At 37.6% G+C, this 22,969-nt stretch overlaps 1 protein-coding gene across 1 annotated transcript; it reads right to left on the bottom strand.

Moving 5' to 3' along the window:
* Window positions 1-17,247: 17,247 nt before the first annotated feature.
* Window positions 17,248-21,995, bottom strand: LOC131649640 (transmembrane emp24 domain-containing protein p24delta9-like). Its single transcript, XM_058919393.1, has 6 exons — window positions 21,844-21,995; window positions 21,489-21,557; window positions 18,867-19,170; window positions 18,493-18,705; window positions 17,599-17,675; window positions 17,248-17,509 (listed from the first exon to the last, which is right to left on the bottom strand). The coding sequence occupies exons 1-6, from the start codon at window positions 21,993-21,995 to the stop codon at window positions 17,365-17,367; spliced, it is 960 nt and encodes a 319-aa protein (XP_058775376.1). The 3' UTR covers window positions 17,248-17,364.
* Window positions 21,996-22,969: the final 974 nt, after the last annotated feature.

Raw genomic sequence — 22,969 nt, 5'->3', positions numbered from 1 at the left:
ATCTCGAGATTCATATATCTCATGACTGCAACTTGCGCTCCTATTTTCAAGCTTCTACGGAAAAATCAAAGTTGCGTCTGGACAGACGATTGTCAGAAAGCGTTCGACAGCATTAAAGAATATCTGCTCGAACCACCCATCTTGTCTCCTCCAGTAGAAGGAAGACCTTTGATAATGTACTTAACCGTCTTAGAAGATTCCATGGGTTGTGTCCTTGGACAGCAAGACGAGACGAAGAGAAAAGAGCATGCCATTTACTATCTAAGCAAGAAATTCACTGACTGTGAATCCCGCTACTCCATGCTCGAGAAGACGTGTTGTGCTTTGGCCTGGGCTGCCAAGCGTCTCCGCCAGTACATGATTCGACATACTACTTGTTTGATCTCTCATATGGATCCGATCAAGTACATCTTTGAGAAGCCTGCTTTAACTGGGAGAATTGCCCGTTGGCAGATGTTGTTATCAGAATATGACATTGAGTATCACGCACAGAAAGCCGTGAAAGGAAGCATTCTAGTTGAGCACCTGGCTCACCACCCACTCAATGGTCATGAATCAACCAGTTTCGACTTTCCGGACGAGGACGTCATGTACCTCAAGATGAAAGATTACGACGAGCCACTACCAGACGAAGGACCTGAGATAGGATCTCAGTGGGGCTTAATCTTTGACGGAGCTGTCAATGCTTATGGACGAGGAATTGGGGCAATCATTGTTACACCTCAGGGTACCCATATTCCATTTACTGCCAGATTAACTTTCAAGTGCACCAACAATGAGGCCGAATATGAAGCTTGCATCATGGGTCTCGAAGAAGCCGTGGATCTAAGAATCAAACACTTGGATGTATACGGAGATTCTGCTTTGGTCATCAATCAAATCAAAGGAGAATGGGAAACACGCCAACCAGGGCTAATTCCTTACAAAGACTACGCGAGAAGATTGTTACCATTCTTCGACAGGGTGGATTTTCATCACATTCCTCGCGAAGAAAACAACTTGGCTGATGCATTAGCCACACTCTCTTCCATGATTAGGATAAATCATTGGAATGACATTCCTCGGATCGATGTTATGCGCCTGGATAGGCCCGCTCATGTTTTCACAGTAGAAGCAATCATCGACGACAAACCATGGTATCACGATATCAAGAACGTTCTTCAAAAGCAAGAGTACCCTCTTGGGGCATCAAAGAAAGATAGAAAGACATTGAGAAAGTTAGCTGGTAGATTCTTCCTGAATGCAGATGTTCTGTACAAGAGAAACTTCGACATGGTTCTGCTCAGATGCGTTGACAGAATAGAAGCAGAAGTACTCATGAGAGAAATACATGAAGGTTCCTTTGGTACTCACACCAATGGACACACCATGACAAGGAAAATACTGAGAGCAGGATATTATTGGCTGACAATGGAGTCAGATTGCTACCAGTACGCAAAGAGGTGTCACAAATGTCAGATCTACGCCGATAGAATTCATGTGCCACCATCTCTTCTCAACATACTCTCTTCCCCTTGACCTTTCTCCATGTGGGGAATCGACATGATTGGAATGATCGAGCCAAAAGCGTCCAACGGACATCGCTTCATCTTGGTAGCTATAGACTATTTCACCAAATGGGTTGAAGCAGCTTCATATGTAAACGTTACAAGACAAGTTGTCGTCAGGTTTATCAAGAATCACATCATCTGTCGCTACGGCATTCCTAGCAAGATAATCACTGACAATGGGTCAAATTTGAATAACAAAATGATGAAGGAGCTTTGTGAAGAATTCAAGATTGAGCATCACAACTCATCTCCTTACAGACCAAAGATGAATGGAGCTGTAGAAGCAGCTAACAAAAACATCAAGAAAATCATTCAGAAGATGGTCATCACTTACAAAGATTGGCATGAAATGCTCCCGTATGCTCTTCATGGTTACCGTACATCAGTACGTACTTCGACCGGAGCAACTCCTTTCTCCCTTGTATATGGCATGGAGGCAGTCCTACCAATAGAGGTTGAGATACCATCAATGAGAGTCTTGATGGAGGCAAAATTAACAGAAGCCGAGTGGTGTCAAAGCAGATTCGATGAACTAAACTTAATCGAAGAAAAGCGCATGACAACTTTATGCAACGGTCAGCTATATCAACAAAGAATGAAGAAAGCTTTCGACAAAAAGGTTCGACCTCACTCAATCAAAGAAGGCGACCTTGTACTAAAAAAGATTCAATCTTTTCTCACAGATTCGAGAGGGAAATGGACTCCCAATTATGACGGCCCCTACGTGGTCAAGAGAGCTTTCTCAGGAGGAGCCTTAATACTCACGACTATGGATGGAGAAGAATTCACCCGTCCTGTGAACGTCGACGCAGTCAAGAAATACTTCGCCTAAATAATTAAAAGAACAGCTCGCTAAGTTGAAAACTCGCAAAGAGCGACTTAGGCAAAAAAGAGCGTCTCGGTGAATCGAAAACCCGAAAGGGCGATTCAGGCAAAAGTTAGAGACATAAAAAAAAAATAATATAATAATCAATCCCGGTAGACTTAAAACCCGAAAGGGGTAGTTTACGCAAAAGTTAGGGATATATGGCAAGTAACTGTGTTCAGGACAAACTTGATCATCCAAAAATCCATAGCGGAGTATTCATCAGCAGTAGGTCATCTTCTACAAAGCACGAATACAGCGCAACTCGGAGTGGAATGGAAAGATAACGGTCGTCACGTTTCATCGTAGCCCTTTTCCCGAAAATTACCAATTTCCAACTTTGTAAATACTCCATGGAATCAAGCATTTGGCTGGTTACCATTCCATATATAATAATTTGAGCCTTGTGCTTTTCTTTGCAATCTAGTCTTATTCAGTCTCTTGAAATGCATTTTAAATTTAAACAGTCATTTTCTTGAAACAATTGTTTTCATAAAATAAAATGAATTTACTTGCAAAAATAAAGGTGAAATTTCTTTCTGAGGTTTACAAACAGTAGGAAGAATGCAAACAGTTGCTCCGAGAACGGTTGAGACTCCGGGAACCAAGTTTTCTCCATGAGGTCGCTTTGCGAACATCTCCCGATGACGGATCTTTACTTCAATTCATATTACTCACTTCGGACAGCGGACAACTGATAACCAGATATTCCCAACAGAGTTCGAACTACGAGAAGAGGACATCTTCTGATTAACAAGAATTCAAGTCGTATCATAGGATTTTACATCCGCGACAATTCTATTCACATTCACTTTACATTTTATCATTGTCATAATATTCATGCATACATTACATCATAACTGCATAGTCGAGTCAGGCTTTGGTCATACGAATGCCCGAGTCATTGAGGCATGAACTCAAGTTTCCCCTGCAAGTTCTGGAGGAACTTTTTCCTTCAAAACCACAGTTCATACACAAGGATCTCCCCAAGCAAGTCAACAAATGGCAGTCTCCCTCAAGGAGATAGTTTGTTCACTTTTGGAAATCCTCAGCCGAGATTCTCCCGCAGAGCGAAATTCGACAGTTTTCTTCAGTTTGGTATTTCCCCAGCAAGGTCAAGAGATGCCACTTTTTTTGTCAAAAGAAAATAATTCGGAATCTCCCAGCAGATCGACAAACGATCCCCCAGCGGAGTCAGTGAATGGTAGTCTTCATCCAGAAGATAGTTCAGATTCCCCAGCAAAAGACAGTTCACTTACTTTTTCAATCCGAAGTAACGAATGGCAGCCTTCTACATGAAGACAGTTCATTTCGCTTAAAGATTCCTCAACAAAGTCAGCAAATGACAGTCTCTTTCAGCAGAAGACAGTTTGCTCACTTTCTTTCACGACAGGGTCAACAAATGGCAGTCTCCCAGTAGAAGACAGTTTGTTCCCCTAGCAATTGGCAAATGGCAGTCTTTTCCCAAGAAGAGACAGTTTTTCTGTTAAATACTCAAGAGATTGACAAATGGCAGTTTCTTCAAACAGTTTGTCTGTTTCTGGGATGTTTAGTTCCCCACAGAGTCGATGAATGGCAGTTTTCCTCTTAGGAAAACAGTTTGTTGATTCCCCGGCATCAGTCGACGAATGGCAGTTTTCACCCCGAAAACAGTTCGTCCGCCTTCAAACAAAGTCATTAGCCCCTCAAAAGATAATGAGGCCATATGACATTCTTTCAAAGACGTCAAGTCAAAAGGGAAGATGGTGAAGTTTCTTTACTACCGTCAAATGGCATCTTACCTCCAAGCGGTGGTAAGAAGTTTGACGAGGAAACAAACCTTTGAAGTTTCTTTACTACCGTCAAATGGCATCTTACCTCCAAGCGCTGGTAAGAAGTTTGACGAGGAAACAAACCTTTGAAGTTTCTTTACTACCGTCAAATGGCATCTTACCTCCAAGCGCTGGTAAGAAGTTTGACGAGGAAACAAACCTTTGAAGTTTCTTTACTACCGTCAAATGGCATCTTACCTCCAAGCGCTGGTAAGAAGTTTGACGAGGAAACAAACCTTTGAAGTTTCTTTACTACCGTCAAATGGCATCTTACCTCCAAGCGCTGGTAAGAAGTTTGACGAGGAAACAAACCTTTGAAGTTTCTTTACTACCATCAAACGGCGTCTCATCTCCAAGTGCTGATGAGAAGTTTGATGAGGAAACAAATCTTTGGAGATGTTCTCTTTATATGAGATATTGTCCAAACACGACTGTGACCAGTTTCGAGATATGGACATCCGGAACAAAAGGGGGAGGTTGTTTACCTTTTTCTAAGTATCAACACTTAGTTAAAGAAGATGGATTGCGCATCCTACACTGCCATCCATTCGCCAGAATCCACGTCAAGTATTTCTGCAGGAGTTTGTCTCCTCATCCCCCGCCAAGTGCGATAACGGGATCAAATCATGCAAAGATTTTATCATCTCAGGAGCGCCCAAAATTCGGGCATTATTTGATATTTAAGTCTCTTTTACGCAGGAGAGATAGTGATATCAATCTCTCTCCCTCCAGATAAAAGAAACTTAAATAGGGGCATCTGTCATACCCTAATTTTTGACCCCCCTGAGATGACATATCTTTAGGATTTTCATCAGGTCAAAGCAAGTACCCAGAGCAGTCACTTCTTCATCTGGCATTTAATCGAGGATGCTCAAAAACAAGAAAACTCAGGCAAAGGATCAATCAATAGAAGGATTAGTCTCTAATACAATCATAAGACTCAAGAGTTTCATTATTTCACCTATGATTGATTAGACACCCAGTCATCTGAGTACATGTTTACTCAGGTCACCAGACTAGGTTTTTTTAGCCTATCAAGGACTAAAATCAGGGATCACCTTTGGGAAACCCTAAAAAGCCCTAGGGGATCATTCAAAGACATCAATCATCTTCAAATAGTTCATATGACAAGATCCACTGGACATCACACCTCAATTCAAGGTCTACAGTCATCATTGTCATCTGGTCGACAATTAGGGTTTTTTGACCTAATTCACCAAGATAGTTGACTTTTAATCAGGGCATGGATCCAAAACTCAAGACATGATTCAAGAACCTCTACTACCTCAATATAATCCATTTACATCACTCATTTGAAGAGAAGAGCTTGATTCTACACAAAAAGTCCAAAACCTCACCTTATCAGGAAAAAGTCAACTGTATGAGTTCACCTTTGACTTTTGAGATTTTTGGTCAAACCATGACTTTCAAGGATCAATATCATCAATATATGGATATTAAAGTCACTTGACCAAAGAAATTCTAAAAGAATCTTCAAGGAGCAAAAAGTCGGGAATTAGGGTTTTTGAAGGCATGGTGAGAACTCAAAATTTCACCTACACAACTCAAAAAACTTCCAACATGAAAGTTGTAGATCTTGCAAAATAAAACAACATCTTACAAAGGAACTTTTTTCAAAAGATCAATCATTTAAGAGTTTTGGAAATTTTGGAGTTTTAGGTCATAAACACTTAGAAATTTTTCTAAGTGTTTTAACCTAGTTTTCTTCCAACTTTGGCCTCATTTTTCACAAATTTGCCAAAGGATTTTGAAGAAACTCCAAACTAATGATTTGAAGTAGATGCTTAGGGCTTTCCAAATTGTGTTCAACCTTCTCCAAATTCATTTTGAGCTAAGAGTTATGCTTGTTCAAAGTTGGCCTCATGAAGTGATATTATAGGTCATCCATCATTTTTGAACTTTGAAATTTTGTGCACATGACCTCAATTATGGATGCTACACGACCCATAACACATCTGAAAACATGCCATGCATTCATTTTCACCATGCCATGAGAATTGAAGAAGATTCTAAAAACAAGAACATGTGATTATGTAATGATTACATTTGGGAATTTATGGCAAATTGATGAATCACCCAAGGAATCTTCTCACCAACCAATTAGAGCTCATTTCTGTCTCAGAATTGTCCCCTAAGATCAAGCAAAATCGAGGGCTAGGGGATTGATCAAATGGAATCAAAATTCTCATCATTGCATAAGAGATATTTGCAAACTTCCTTCATGCTTAAGAAACCAAACTTCTTTCATTAAGCAAGCTCACCACAGCCAATTGATCTGCATTCATTTGCCTATAAATAGGAGAGCATACCTCAGTAGAAAAGCACACCAAAGCAACAGAATTCTTGCTTTCTCTCTTCTTTCTTCATACTTAAGGTTTTCAAAGGTTCTTTGGCAAGAAGACTCGGATTCTTCAAACCAAAGCTCTTCCTTTGGAATTAAGTATTCAAACACATTAGGGGAGTCATTTAGAGGTGATCCAGACCTCTGAAACACTTTTGTGCGTGGGGAATCATCATCTTCACCTCTCACTTGGAGCTGTTGCAGTTGGGGTCGAGCAGGAGGTTTTGGGTACTTTCAGTCCAAGCTAAGCATCTCAACACCTTCCAGGAGGATCACTGAAGCTATCTGGATCGTTGCAACAACTCTGCAACACACTTTGATCAGAGCCAAATCTTCATTTTCAGGTAAGTTCCAAAAGCTTCAAACTCTATGATTCACGCATGATAAATTTAAAATGAAGTTACCAGTTGGTTTCTGCACCTTCATAGATCATTAGCCCTCAATCAATTGCATCAAAACATGCATATATAGCATTTCATGTTTAATTTCAGTTTTAGGGTTCTTAGTGTTCATGCTTGCGAATTTTATGTTACACTTAGAATAAATGAAATTAAAGGATACTATCATGATCCTCGTCCAAAAACGAGCAAAATCCATCTTTACATCTTTGGATTTGGTTGAGAATTGAGAGAGATACGATTTCCAGAAATTCAAAAGCTTGAGGTTGAAGATGAAGATGGTGGCGCCATTTTTTAAATTTCCTAGGTCTTAGTTTATTTTATTTTGAATGGTAGGCGTTTTCTAAACGAATGAATAAACTTGCCCTAGTGGCCTCCCATGCGCTCTTAGTCTCCTCATGCCTCAAGTCTGGGGTTCGAATCCCCCTCGCCCCAGACTTTTTGATCCTTTTATTTTTTTAGACTTTTCTAACTCATTTTGAAACAAAACCAAATGCGCGCGTATTGTAGTCACCAACTGGCGTTTGGCCCAGTGGTATTGTTTTGAGTGAGTGACCATAAGAGCGTGAGTTCAAGCCTTGGTGGAGACATTCCTATTTTTTTTACCACTTTTCACACTTATTTTCTTCACAACTTCACACAATTATTTAACCTATCAAATAAATCCATTTTTACTTCATTTTTCACACACTTGTCATTTAATATATCTATTTTGTGAATAATCATAAAAATATTATTTATTTCTTATATTTTTATTAGGTTTAAAATAGTATGTTTTAAGTGTTTTCTTAAATACTTTAAAATGCATATATTCATTTTGTTTTAACCTAATTATTTGTGTGAATAATTTTATGATAAAACCCTAATTGTTTAGGTCTTAATTAGGTAAAGATCTTTACTTTTACCTTAATTAAGTTGACTTTTGTCAATTCTCAAAACTATTTTCAATCTCTGATTAAATCAAATGATTAAGGTTTTCAAACAACAAAACCTTACATCATTTCAAACCTTTTTTTTTCAAAAAAAATTACTGTCATAACCAGTACTATAAAGTACTGGGCCTCTAATAGAGTGTAAGTCCCAAACACCTTCTCTTCTTAGCTTGTTTTCAAAAACTGTATTTTCAAAATCTTCTTTCTGTTTTCAAAACATTCTTCTGGTATTTGAAGGGCATTATTCCCGGTGAAACTCTTCAGATACCTATGTGACCTTTGTCCATCTTCACTTCTTCTGTTTTCAAAAACCATTAACTGTTTATCATATAAATATTCAACTGTTATCAAAACAACAAAAATACTGGTAAGGCTCTGTACATACTTCTTCAAAGGCCTCCACTCCATCCAGGTTAGGCTTTACAAGCTTTCAATTTACAGTCTTTATTTAAATTACTGTCAAATATAAACTGTGCATATATATTAGTTTAGAACTACGTTTGAGTATAAACCCTAGGACAGTTAAACTATATATATATTATAGGAATATGACCTAGGATTGAGAATGTCTTCCCGGTGAAGGCTCTTTCCTAATTAGAGATCTGTAGTCCAAACCCCCAAGATGAATTATTCCCGGTGAAACATCTTGGCAAAAACCTTAGAATCCAAAAAATAGGACACATCCACCCAAAGAGGAATTATTCCCGGTGAAACCTCTTACCCATTTGCTTAGAGCCAAAATAAGTTCAAAACTACATAGCTTTCTCTTGTGCTATAACAAGGACCCTCGATTAGCCTCCTCTTGGGCTTTGTACAAGGACACACAGGCTTCCTAAAAGCATTTCCAGCTTCCTCTTGAGCTTGTATACAAGGACCCATCAGGTTTCTTATAAACATAGGAACAGGTCTTTAGTCACCTTTTAGCCTACCCTAGTGAGTTTCTTCCAATTTAAACAAGACTTTAAACAAGCTAAGTTTGTCTCAATTTCATATTGAGTACATTTTTGGAATGAGAGACATGGACAGTCTCTGTCACCCTTATCTTCATCAATCCTCCTTAGCAGAGTCTAGGATTTATGTGTGCTTATCCTCAGCAAGTGTCAGCCTTCATCTTGGGCTTTAAACAAGAAGTCTCCACTAGATAATCTTTCTGCCATCAATCAAAATCCCTGGAAAGGGTTAGCCTCCAAAGTCAATTAATAAAAATCTGTTTAAAATGTCAAAAATCCCTGGAAAGGGTTAGCCTCCAACACATTCTTTCATTTTAACAAAAATCCCTGGAAAGGGTCAGCCTCCAAAATCACTTCTTCAAAAAACCAAAAGATTCATCCTCTTAGGAGATAATTTCCCCAAAAGAGTCAAAACCCCTGGAAAGGGTCAGCCTCCAAAAACATGATAAAGTCAGTCTTTTAACAGACAAATTCACCAGCTGAGTCAAAATCCCTGGAAAGGGTTAGCTTCCAAAGAAAAACAGTCTTTTAATAAATAAATCTCCTCAATAGAGTCAAAACCAACAAAAACAGTTAGCCTCAACCTTGGGCTTCATACAAGGCACCAAACAATAAAACTCCCCTGTCAAGAGTCGGCCTCAACCTTGGGCATTGTACAAGGCAGATAATAGAGTCTCCCCAGTGAGTTCTTCATCATTCAGTAGCCACAACCTTGGGCTTTGTACAAGGCAAATAAACCATATTTCATGAGTCAAAGATTCCTAATACCTAGGATCTTTTCCCCATAAAGTCATCCATACTCAGTTTATTTAAGAGTCTGCCACAACCTTGGGCTTTGTACAAGGCAGAAAATAATGTTTCCCTAGCTAGAGTCAGTCTCAATTCTGGGCTTTTGTACAGAACACCAAATAAAACCCATTAAAAAAAACAGATTTTCCCTAAGTAGAGTCAGCCTCAATTCTGGGCTTTGTACAGAACACAAAAATACCCTGTAATTAATCCTCAATGGAGTCATCTCCCAGAGTCAAATAATCTTAATAAATCAATCAAAAAGCCTCAAGCTTGGGCCTCATTCAAGCCAGCTAAAGTCAAATCTTTTATACAGTAGATAGACATAGCTTATCTCTATAGAGAGATATTTTTACTACTCTACCACATTCAAACAAACATTTCAATTTCAATTTCAATCAAAGTCTCCCATTTAGGACTCTGAAAGACATGCTCTGGCACATCCCCAGACTTGTACACTTTCCCTAATTTGGATGAGCATCTTTCTTTCATTTAAGAGGCATCTGACTGGCATACTTGCAAACAAACAAGTAAGGCCCCCCTCTTGAATGAAATGAATCCAGTTATTCTGTCACTCTTTCAAAATGTTTGTGGTAGAATAGTACAAATACCTCTCTGTAAAGATGATTTCATGTCTCTTTACTGTAAACAGAGATTTAATTCAAGCTTCAACCTTGAGCTTCAAGCAAGGCACCAAAAATCATTAATTTCCCTAGTTAGTTCCCCGAACTACATTAAGCTCTGACTTCCGCTAGGGATATGTAGGCATGAGGTTCACAAGGAATCTCAGCGAGCTAATAAAATACCAAAAATAGTCAGTTTGTCTGTCTGTCTTTCTTTAATCAATTCAATTCTCTCTCCTAACACAAAGGAGAAACTTTCCCAATCATTAGCAGCAAACACAATCACAATGACACAGAGAAGGTTCCTGTAGAGTACTACGGATATGTAGGGTGTTTAAACACTTCCCTATGTATAACCGACCCCCCGGACTCCAGAATTTCTAGTCTAGGTGAAATCCCCACACTTAGCAAACTCCTAGGGTTTAGTTGAGATCTTTTTTCCCCTTTCCTACTCGTAGGACAAATAAGAAAGTTCGTGTGATATCGTAGGAAGAACTGAAATAAAATTCATCCCACCTCGGGCGCATTCTCCTTCCAAATTTCGCGTAAAGGGTCTAGCACGCCGTCCTCCCAAGTGAAACGGGGAGGTAAAAAAAACGACACCACAGCATTATCTACAAAATAAGTGTTCGATCCCCCCCTAGGTGTTACGTATCACGAGCGGACGACACCAAAACGGACAACTACAAAGAGATCACCTACACTTGCGGATCACCTGCACATTACCCACGAGTAGGTAACATTAAGGCAGAAGGGTGAGAATATAATTCATAATGAAAAGCATGATAAATATAGTAATGCCAATAAGTATCATCAAGAATCATACAACAAGTAATCCACAGTCAATATATAAGTATTGCGACACATGAATGATAACATAAATTATAAAGACAGACGATGATGAATGAGACTCGACTATGCATATGCATGTGGTACCAAATCCGAAGTAAACTCCTCCTTGTCATTATGACAAATACACCTTGCCGAGCATTATGCTGGGACTTTATTTCACTCAGGAAGCCCGCAGGCTGTCGTCACCGAGCATATAGCTCCCACTGATGACCTCTTGCCACTCAGGCTAATATACCGTTACCGAGCATTAAGCTCCTACTGGTAACCAATGCCCGTAGGCCACCTGTTAATAGCATTCTGCCATTAACGTAATGAAATGTCATGCTGTGCATACAAATGACTCGATTACATAACAATAATAACAACAACAATATAACTCGGTCACATATCCACATCTCACCGGTTATATTAATCCACACGGATACATCACCAAAATTGCCACTCAGGCGTTCATATTCACACAACACGCATATACCGTCAAAACATACTTGATTAGCAAATATCATTTCACAAAATACATTTATGAAAAATCATTCAACCACCAACACACTCCTCTTTATCATAAAGCATACTCAAGGGTTCCCATAATACTTCAAACGGCGCGTAGAAACGACCTACGGTTCAAAAGATACAACGAAACGAAGTTTGGAAAATCTATATTTCGCACAGTCCGCTTGAGCTCCGCTCAGCGGACCCAGACAGAAAATTATCAAACAAAAATTCAGAAACTCCGCTCAGCGGACCTCCACAGAGATTTTCCTGCAAAAGAACCTCCGCTCAGCGGACCCTAGGCCGCTCAGCGGACCTGCGTAAACCTAGAAAAATCAGTTCTGCAACAAACCTGCAAAATCCCACCCAATCGTCTCAAAACCTCAAATAAGCTTCCCTACACATCCTACACAACCCATACATGCCATATATTCACTCTAACAATCAATGATCCATGGTTCACTCACTAAATGTCAATAACCTAATAATTCCTTCATGAGCAAGAAAACACGGAGAAATGAAAAACAAACATGATCAATGGGGATATCTATCATCACACTACACATACACACCACAAAATCAAGTTTATAACTTCAAAACTCACAAAACACCCAATCCACCATTGTTGGTCAAACTTAGAAAAGAGCAAGAACAAAAACAAAACAAACAAAACTATAAGAATCATACAATCAAGATAAACTAGATTCACCCCCTTACCTTGGTTAGATTCTTGGCTCTAGCTTGGTTTGGATTTCTACAACTCTCTTCTTCTCTTTGTTTTTCTCTTCTTTCTCTTCTCTTCACAAGTTTTCTTTCTTTCTTTCCAAAATATCTCTTTTTCTCTCTATAACTCTTTCTATTTCTCTACTTCTCATTTTCACCCACTCAACTCTCATAAATTCCAATTTTGGCCCAAATGTTACTAAACATTAATTCTAACCAATTAATACCTAAAACATAATAATTACACACATGGAAAGTAATAAGTAAAATATTAGCATAATTAATATTTACCGACTGACTCGACCTAAAAACGGTAAAATTTAGGAAAATGTAGCAAACATCACAATTAATCAGAAAAACACATTTACGGGCGTTACAAGCAACTTCTGATACAAATGGCAATCTGGGTTGTTTGCCTTTCATGCATACCTCATGACCGGAAAAATAGCAAGTGTACTATTTTCACCGATGTAGTAATAATGGGTTTTACCCCAAGTATCGATCACGAGGATTGCGTGGGAAATACAAATTATTGTAACGAGTCAATTAAACAAAATAGCATATGGGGATTTTTCTTATATTGAAATAACAGAATTAAAATAAATAAGATGAAAGTAAAGTTGAGCTTTTGAGTATAAATTTAGAGTAATGCCAAGGTAGGTGTATAATTTGCCTTATAATGACTCTGTAAAAAGATCTCTTTAACAAGTTCATGAGGTGCAACTATTTGTTCTTAAGGGTGTTTTCCTAAGTCCTTAGTGAAAACCTTTTGGTTTGTAATCCTATTGCCTAAGTCCTTAGAAACAAAGGTTTGTGAACCAAAGATATAAACGATCAAGAATATTCAAATAACCTGATGGTATCCCTAGTCCTAGGTGATATCTCAGATTCAATTGTCTAAAAACCTTAACAATCATAGTCCTACAAATTGTTAACCGGAGATCGATCTTCGTTTGTCCAACAAAGAAAGCATAAAAACATTAGACAATTAAATTGCAAAACATGAATACTTGATTAAAGAAATACGTAGATCATAGTCATTACAATTAAAATCAGGGACACCCCCTGGCATTGGGGGGTTTAGCCTCTCATAATATTCAAGAAACCAAAATCAAAAAGTTTAGACATTTACAAAGATTAGGAGAACACTGATCTTCAATGGTGTCCACCGTTGAATCTCTTCGTCTTCCAAAACCTTGATAAAGCTATCTTGCCCTCTTCTGGAATTCTTTCGTACGATCAAAAGTGTCTTCTCCTTGTCTCTCAATCCTCTTTTAATCCCTCTAGGTTTTCAGATCTCAGCCGGAATACCCAAATTGCCCCCAAAACTTTAAAATTGTAAAAACATAGAAAATCAGAAATTCTGTCCGCACAGGCTGACACGGCCGTGTCACTTGACACGGGCTGACCGTGTCAGCTTCTGCCACTTTTGGGGAGAATTCTTCAGCAGGTTGGACACGGCCGTGTCACTTGACACGGTCTGACCGTGTCCGCCTCTGCCTCTTTTGGCTTTGACTTCAACATCAAAGTTGTAGCCCTTTTCGTTAGCGAAATTTTGCCACCGGAACCACGTCATTCCGAGTTACGAAGCTCCAGTTATGATCAAAATACTACACGCCTGTCACGATTTTCAGCTTCTTTTACACCAACACTTGTGCAATTTCCATCTGATTCAGAATTAACCTACAACCACCAAGTAGAGAGATCAAAAGCACCTAATAGACAAAGATAAATGGCACAAAAACAAAATGCACACAAAATAACTAGAACTAGATGAATCAAAGAAAAACACTTAAAAACAACCACAAAGTGTTACCAAGTATGACGATCTTATGCCGAATTTATGACGAAATTAAGTAGAAATGGTGACCGATCACCTCACAAGACTTCTCAGACTTCACAATCTTTGGAATGCCAGGTACAAGCTTCTTAGAACTTAGATGCCCCAGGCTTCTGTAGTTCAAGTGCCCCAACCTCTTATGCTACAGCTTACTATCTCCTTCTGAGCCTTCAGCACTCAGAAACTTTGTTTCAGCTGTTTCTACATTCACCTTGAATGTTCTGTTGCTTCCCTGTTCAGATTGCATAATCAACTTCTGGTTGGAATCATACAACTTCAAGAGGTTGTTCTTCATAACAACTGAGAAACCTTTCTCAATGAGCTGACCCACACTCATCAGATTGCTTTTGATTCCAGAAACATACCAAACATCTTTGATCAGAACAGTCTTTCCATTCTTCACTTTGACTTGGACATTTCCCATACCTTCTGCAATAAGGTACTTATCATCAACACATCTGATCTTTGTCCTCCTTTCAGAGTCAAAGTCTATCAGCCATTGTTTGTTTCCAATTAAGTGATTTGAACACCCAGTGTCCATATACCACCACTCTGACAAACATCTTCCGTCAGACTCTGAAGCCATCAATAGCATAGGTTCATCATCTGAGTCACCTCTGGATATATTTGCTTCTTCTGATTTCCTTCCTTTGTTTGCCAAACAGTCTCTAACAAAATGGCCGAACTGTTTGCAACAGTAACATTGAACTTTCTTCTTATCCTTTCCCTTCTGATATCTCTTCTCATCAGAAGTTGAGGCTTCCTTCTGGAATCTATCACCACGTCTATTCTGCTTCTGGTCCTTCTTGACAAAAGAAGCCTTCAGAGCTTTCTCAACTTCTCTCTCAGAAGTTCTCTCAGTCAGACGCAACTCTTGTGCTTCTAAACTGCTTTGCAACTCTTCTATTCTTATGGTTTCCAGATCTTTAGAATGTTCTATAGATTCAACAATGTAATCAAATTGAGGAGTAAGTGACCTCAATATCTTCTCTATGATTACTTGTTCAAAAAGGGTTTCTCCACAAGCCTTCATCTTATTAGTGATCACAATCACTCTAGAGATATACTCAGAAACCTTCTCATTGTTCTTCATGTTGAGATTTTCATATTGCTTTCTCAGGGATTGAAGCTTCACCTTCTTTACTGATACGTCACCACCGTAACACCTGACCAGTATATCCCACGCCTCCTTTGACGTCATAGCATCAGAAATCTTCTCAAACACATTCACATCCACACACTAATGGATGAAGAACAACGCCTTTTGATCTCTCTTGTTCGTTTCTCTCTGCGCTTCTCTTTGTTCTTCCGTTGCATCCGCTGCAACCGAAACATATCCTCTAGTGACAAGATCTAGAACATCTTGAGCACCAAATAATACACGCATTTGAATCATCCATCTATTCCAGTTTTTACCATCAAGAACTGGAAGTTTGGTATTCAAGTTGCTTCCACTCATCTTTAAACTTGTGCAGAAAAATCAGATTTCACTCACACTCACACAGTGTTTCCTAACCCACAAACAACCAAGAAAAATGTGATTTTACACAACTTTGTTTCCCAAAAACAAAATCAATCACACAGTCACACAAAATCACGTTCACTCGTGTTTCCCTGTGTTTGGAACCGGAGCTCTAGATACCAATTGTTGGTGCACAAAGAATAAAGATGATGACAAAGAGAATAACGGTGCAAAGATTAATGAGAGAGAATAAAGTTGTATATTCTACTTGCGTTGTTAATAAATGATAGCTACTACAAGGCTATTTATACAAAAGAAAAATTGCCACCTAAGCCCTAACAGACTAAACTTAGTGAACAAGTTTAGGGTACAAGCAGTACAATACTACAAAATACTAAAGTACCCTTACTACTAAACAGCTAAGCTAATGGGACCCAGAAGGTAGAACTTCTGGTCAACACTATCTTCTGAGTAACCATCAGAAGATCAGCCCACATCAGAACTTTTGATGCTCATCTTCTGAATATTGAATTACTCTTCAATAAATTATAGCCTCAAAGCATGCCACAAATTTCGGATCCATAGTAAGAGTAAAAATCAGATACTGTTTTCCACTATTCTGATATTGCTCCTTCGTCTAGAAGAAAAATGTACCTAAATGTGAATTTTTCGTGAGCTTGCACATTCCTCAAAGCAAGGACCTGAGTAGCTAACCACTTTAAGATGATCTGACCTTCTGTATGTGAGCATGTATTCTTTGGCGCAACAAGATATTATAACATATCAATTCAAGGAGTTCACTGTTTCTTTTAGACAAATTATTTGATATTTGTTTGGTGTGATTTCTTTTAATGCAATCCAAACATATATCTCAATCACCAACACTTAATTGAGATGATATTTTACCTTTCATTAATCTCACTACTTTTTCCTTGGATATGAAGCCTAACATTTGATGCCAAAGTAAGAGAACTCTCATTATGTGCATTTCCTCACTACCAACAACATGTTCAGTATTAAACGAAAATTCTCTAAAATTAACATTAAAGATTAAAACGATATAAACCATCATTAACTTTTTAAAGTATGATTTACTTATTGGTATTTTGGATTTTCTCAAAATATAATTTCTTTCAAAAAGTCACACCTTGTTCAATTCACAAAGTGGTTATAATGATAAACTTTTTAAAGTATGATTTGTTGATTGGTATTTTGGATTTTCTCAAAATATCATTTCTTTCCAAAGTCACACCTTGTTCAATTCACAAAGTGGTTATAATGCTAAGGTATCACAATATCAGTGGTGTTGACAAGACTGAATATACTCTTAAAAATCACATTCCCACATTTATAGGGTCCCCTTTACAAGAACTAGCAAAGCGTGCAAGGTAAAAAAGACTCCCATGTTTCGTTATAAAGTTTAAGCTTATAGGACACTACTTAGACCCGAGGATAAGAATATTTTGATAATAAACATGAAATTTTCCAACGCCAGATCACTACTAAGACACATTAATTTGAAATTTTAAAACAAAGAAAATCAACAATTGTTTAACATTTTATTTTCCAGGAAACTGATTTCCATTAATAAAAAAGCCTATAATCTGATTCAAATTAGATGTCTCGTTATGCTTATCCTCTAAACCGAAACCAATATATTGTACAGATAATTTATAGAGTACATAAGAAAATTGTATGATTAAACTATAACAAAATGTTTATAGAAGTTTATTTTTCTTGAAAAATGTCTTCAAGTGCCAAAGTTGCAATCCTGCTACTGAGAATGAGACCAAAAGTGAAACGAAAATCAATAACAACATTCTATTGTCGGTTATCCGGTTGAGGACCAACATTTCTGTATTTCTGAAAGAGAGAAAAAAAGAAAAGTTAAAATAATAACTTTGTAGTTAAAAGTTGAATTAAGAATGAAAAAAACAAAGGTATATTCTTACCGTTCGAGAAGATAAGTCATGTCCTCCATAATAGACAAGGCAGCTTGTTGCATTTTTTGTACCTCGAATGTCATTTTCTATCACATGTTAAACATAACAAATTAGTTCAATTCGAACCTAATGCCATTTTCTATCACATGTTAAAGAAACCAAATTAGTTCAATGTTAACCTAAGTTCAGGGTTTAAAAAACAGTCGAGGCTGCGTCACGGTCATGTAATAATTTTCACTATTTCAGTCGATACAGGTGTCACAACGTTAATTGCGGTTATCACGATGTGAATCAACCACAATTTAGTCTTTAATATAGAAAATAGTGATAACGGTATCGGTATCCGTATCTGTCAAAACCGTTTTGTCGCTGCCGTTTTTGCGGTCGCACGGACCGTTTTTTAAAACGTGCCTAAGTTATATTCTCCATTTCTTGCACAAATTTGCAACACCTATGCTAAAAAAAGTTCCATGTCGGTTATTATCATCACCAAAATATGAAACATGAATGTAATCTTCTTTCAATAAAACTTGACCCTTTCTATTGTGATTGTGGCCACAAGCCCCAACTATACCCACTTGGTGAAGTACTTCACTATCACACATAAATTTTGCCTACCTTGTTCTAAATGGAAAATATTCAAAATATCCGCGTTCCTATATTTTGTAATCGATTCAAACTCAATCAAAACAAATTTTCTTCGCCAAATTTAAGGCGAGTTTGGATAGGTACCGAAGGGCACGAATTATCTTGTCAATCCTAATCTTATCTGTTTTACTCATTATCATGTTCCCAAATCACTAAACCACCTTATTACCCCTAAACAAAAATTGACAATAGCATTCTATATGCATAATAGATTAACTAAAATTATAATACTAAAAAAACGAATAGTTAACTTACATCAATGTTTGTTTTCTTTGCAATGTATGACCAATCTTTGGCTGCCACACCAGTTCTCCAATCCAAATCAATAGTAAGTGAAACTTGAGGATCATTTGTTGTATCCCATACACAAACCAGATAGTCACTACTTTCATGTGCCTGAATTGCAAATTGCCCCGATTGAACATGATCTGCATAATGATGTGACACTGTCCCTTTGTTTGAAGTTACCTAATCATCAACAATCAATATTCAACTTTATATTATACCAATGCTCATGATATGAGTAAGGTTTCAAAATACGAAAACAGTCGCAACAAAACAATATCAGAAGATGCTGGTGCGGATACAGATAAATATTTTTTTATATAGAAATGGAAAATTGGATATACCGTAACAAGGATGGTGTGGTTAACGGGCAAAGGATGACCGGGATTGTGATTGACGATTGAGTAATTTCCGACCGTCAGGGAATTCTTCTTTACATCTTCGCCGAGGCATCTGGCGAGTCCGGGTGGTAAATCGAATCGCATACATTCGACTGAACATGAAAACAGTTTGATTGATAGAACAAGAAGAAATAGAAAATGGAGTTGTGACTGTAATTCGACCATGTTGATAAGTGGAGAAATTGTGAAGAAAAATAAGTTATATGGAGGATGCAATTTGCAAAGTTTATACAATGGATTATTTGTCCTAGAAATACAATATATATATATAATTATTATTATTTTAGTGTGTTTTTGTATTCCGAATTTATTATTTTTTATTGAAAAATTCATGTAATTTTTGATCTCATTGGTTGTTTTATATTTATTGAGTTCAATGGATTCAGTTACTTTTTTTTCTTTATTATAGTACTAATAAATTATTATTATCAAGAGTATCACTCTTTTTTATTTATTTCCTAAAATATATGAGAATAATGAATTGTTTCTAAATTATATTAGCAATATTCCTTATATAAAAATTCTTTCAATTAGTCTTTAATAATTGAATAGAAGAGGATAAATTCAAAGACAGGGTTGGAGCTCCTGCCATTTTAAAAAAATATTTACATAATTATATTAGAGATTTTTTAAGTTATTTTACTGTAATAGATTAGTTCTTTAAAATTTTTTTTAATAAGTTAATTTTGTGAGTTTTTTGGTTGAATTAGAATTTGACTTTATATTTTTTAGATGCTGCTTTATATATAAGAGACTAATATATATATATTTTGTTACAACTTTATGTAATTTGAGTGATTGGTTTAATCGAATATTAAAAAAAAAGATAAAAAGAATAACTGAACACATATTTGGTAAAAAAAAGTTAAGGGACCAATTTACTACGATAAAACTACTTATAAGACCCGGTATAATTATGCCAAAAATATTTTATATCATTTAAAAAGTTTAATCCATATACTTGTTAATGTAAAAATTTTCTATATGCGACTTTATTCATTAAAAATTTATGACATTTGGTATAACTTTTTCTAAAATCTTATTTATGAATGATCGTAATAATATACAACTTTTTAAATTAAAATTATGAATGATTGTAATTTATCAATTGTATAATACTTTGTAAATTAAAAACGTATAACTTTTTTAATAATAAAAGCAATTTAATTTATAAAATATATATTGTTAAATTCTAAAATCTTAAAAAAAAAAATTAATTTAATTTCTAGTATTTGTGAATTGTTATTTGACTTTAACGCGTTCAGTTTTTTTAATGGTATTAATTATATGAAGAATTTAAAAAAAAATTAAATTGTCATCGTGTAGAGTTTTTAAAATATATTAATTTTTTAATGGAGTAACAATTATATAGTTAAATAGTTGATGAGGCATATTATTTTCATTAGATTTAAGGAAATAGTTAGATTAGATCTGTCAAAATGGACTAGCCTATATTGTCTGGTCCGTCAGACCCAAAAAATCATAGAGTTTAGACCTTAAAATTAGAAGGGAATTTCTCATTGCATCCATATAGGGAGGAAAACACCCCTGAAAATTCTAAAATACCCTTCGGATAAACATATCCGAAGGCACCCTTATCTCATTTTCAAATATTTCGGATATGCATATCCAAAAACATCCATGTTTGAACTACTTTTAAATATTTCAATTATGTATGTCCGAAAATGCCATGAAGCAGTTTCGGATATGCATATCCGAAATATGACCTGATTCTTCATTTTTAAAAACAACAAAAATAATACCTTCTATTATCCGACAAATATTTAATGAAAATAAAAAAGAAATAGTTTATAGAAAAAAAGCGATATCATAATATATAAATAGTTGTTCGGATAAGTGCAAAACGTCAAAATATTACAACACCGTAAAAAAGTCATAGACAATACATAAATAAGCGAATTCTACTGAGTATGCCTAATGCGAACTCCTCTGCCTCCTATACGCCGCCGCACCGGACGCCTCACAGACCATCCTCTGTACTATGGCAACCGCCTCTGAACCCCCCGCTCAATGATCCCTCTCTCCAGTGCCTCCTGCCCAATCGTGTGTATCCGGTGGTATATCGAAAGGAGATCAGTGACATGGTCATCCTCAGCCTGCTAGTTCTCCAAGAGCTCCTCGTGCGCTGGCCTAGGTGGACATACCAGAGCATTAGGTGTCATGATAGGATGTGACACCTGATAAAACCATGTCACGTACCCATCTACACAGTTCCAGCTCTGAGTGGCCCGCATACCTTGAAACTCCTCCAGTACTACATGATGCGCCCAATCCTCAAATATAGCAGTGAGATCTCAGCAGATAACGGTGTCGGGAGCAGCCTCAAAGATCTCGGTTTCATCTGCACCACTCCGGCTGATATCTGACCATAGTGTTGGCCCCACATACCAACCATTTGGAATATAATGCGATGCAGTCGAATGGGACAACATCACCGTAATCTCTGAAGGGCATCCACTGGATGACATTGTAAGCAGTACGATCGAGGTATACATGATATAGCCCCACTTTCTGATTCCCCCTTTGGAGGATATATCGTACAACCTTGGGCATGGCGTCAATGTAAGAGGGATCATAGTTGTGGATGCGGTGGAAGTAAGAGATGATCCAAATCTGAAACACAAATACAAAAACATGTTAAAAAGAAATATGATATGTTCAAATGTGATATAATTAAAAAGAAATGTACCGTGAGGAGTGTGCAAGAGCCAATCAATTGTATGGTCATCTACTTGGAGGCTTCATACAGCTTCTGGTATAGGTATACCAGAATGGCGGCCCCTAGTTCCACTTGTGAACTTTAGTCAGGTCAATAAAGTACCGGAGATAAGTCATGTCCATGCAGGATGCACTTTTGTCCACAAAGAGGGCAGTGCCAACCAAGAACATGAACCAACACCGCAGAGCGCAACCACGATGATACTCAACAAAAAGTCCATCACCCTCCTCCTCGGTCTCCGCAGCCGCCACCAAGTGGTTCTCATAAAGCTCTTTCAGTCTGGAGAACCGGATATGCGCCTCATTAGTTGCTCTGCACTCATAATCCGCCATATTTGGGTCCATACTCAGGTAATCCACCATCCACTCTATGGCCTCGACCCTATGTATCCGGGAATGGTCCAATAAACTCCCTCTAATCGGCAGGTGGAGCACACAGGAAACATAGTAGAGGGTAATCGTCAACTTTCCAACAGGAAAGTGGAAAAACGAGGTCTTCTTGTGTCACCTTTCAGCAAATGCCCCCTGCATGTCGTGGCTTATGGTACTATATTCGATCATGCATAACCCGCCAAGTCTGGAACCAGCTACAACATCATTAAACCACTGAGTCTGCGGTTTAGACAGATCAAATATTTTTCGCGAATGGTTCACGGATTTTATGGTAGGTCGTTCCTGTGACAACAAAGAAAACAACAATGTTAGTTAAACCGTATAAATTCATTTGAATTATTTGTAATTAAAATGTTTAAATTAGATAATGCAAAACAAAACAACCTCGCCGTCCCAAATACGTTGAGAAGCATGATCATGATAGTAAATCAAGAGGGATGTGTCAAAAGGCCCTCTCGGAATCCGCCCTCCTTTGTGTTCTGAGCATCATCATGCTCAGGGTGAACCTCAGGTACCTCCTCCTCCTCCTCCTCCTCCCGACTAACCTCACGAGAGGAAGACGCCCGAGACAGCCGACTCCTCGGTGCAGATGATGATCCTTCAGCCAGCTCATCCATTTGGAGTTGGACTCGGACTCGACTTTGTCCCCGTCCCGTAGTCACTCCTTGCTGCGCGTCTCTCTTGCGCCGAGCCGATGCTGTCTGTGTCTGCCTCCGCCGTCTAAGTCGTGCGGTCGGTACCTGATTATCTGTCATTTTCATGAAAACAAAATTTCGTAAGAGTGTGGAGAAAACAAAATTGATATTAAAAGAAACAACTCAGACCAAATTTCGGAAGTGCATATCTAAAATTGGTCAGAGTTGATTTCGGAAATGCACTACCGAAATTACATGCGAACATTCATTTTTGGTTGA

Source organism: Vicia villosa, linkage group LG2, assembly GCF_029867415.1.
Source record: "Vicia villosa cultivar HV-30 ecotype Madison, WI linkage group LG2, Vvil1.0, whole genome shotgun sequence".
Taxonomy (NCBI): Eukaryota; Viridiplantae; Streptophyta; class Magnoliopsida; order Fabales; family Fabaceae; genus Vicia; species Vicia villosa.
Note: the sequence above shows the minus strand (reverse complement) of the source record. Positions and strands in the feature narration are given on the sequence as shown.

Excerpts from the sequence above, each read along its gene's own strand:
- LOC131649640 (XM_058919393.1), bottom strand. The coding sequence starts at position 21,995 with ATGGCGGATTATGAGTGCAGAGCAACTAATGAGGCGCATATCCGGTTC. Across the intron at positions 21,558-21,843 it reads CATCGTGGTTGCGCTCTGCG|ATTTGGATCATCTCTTACTT; the intron begins GTGTTGGTTCAT and ends TTTGTGTTTCAG. Across the intron at positions 17,676-18,492 it reads CAAAGAAAACAAACATTGAT|AAAATGACATTCGAGGTACA; the intron begins GTAAGTTAACTA and ends AACATGTGATAG.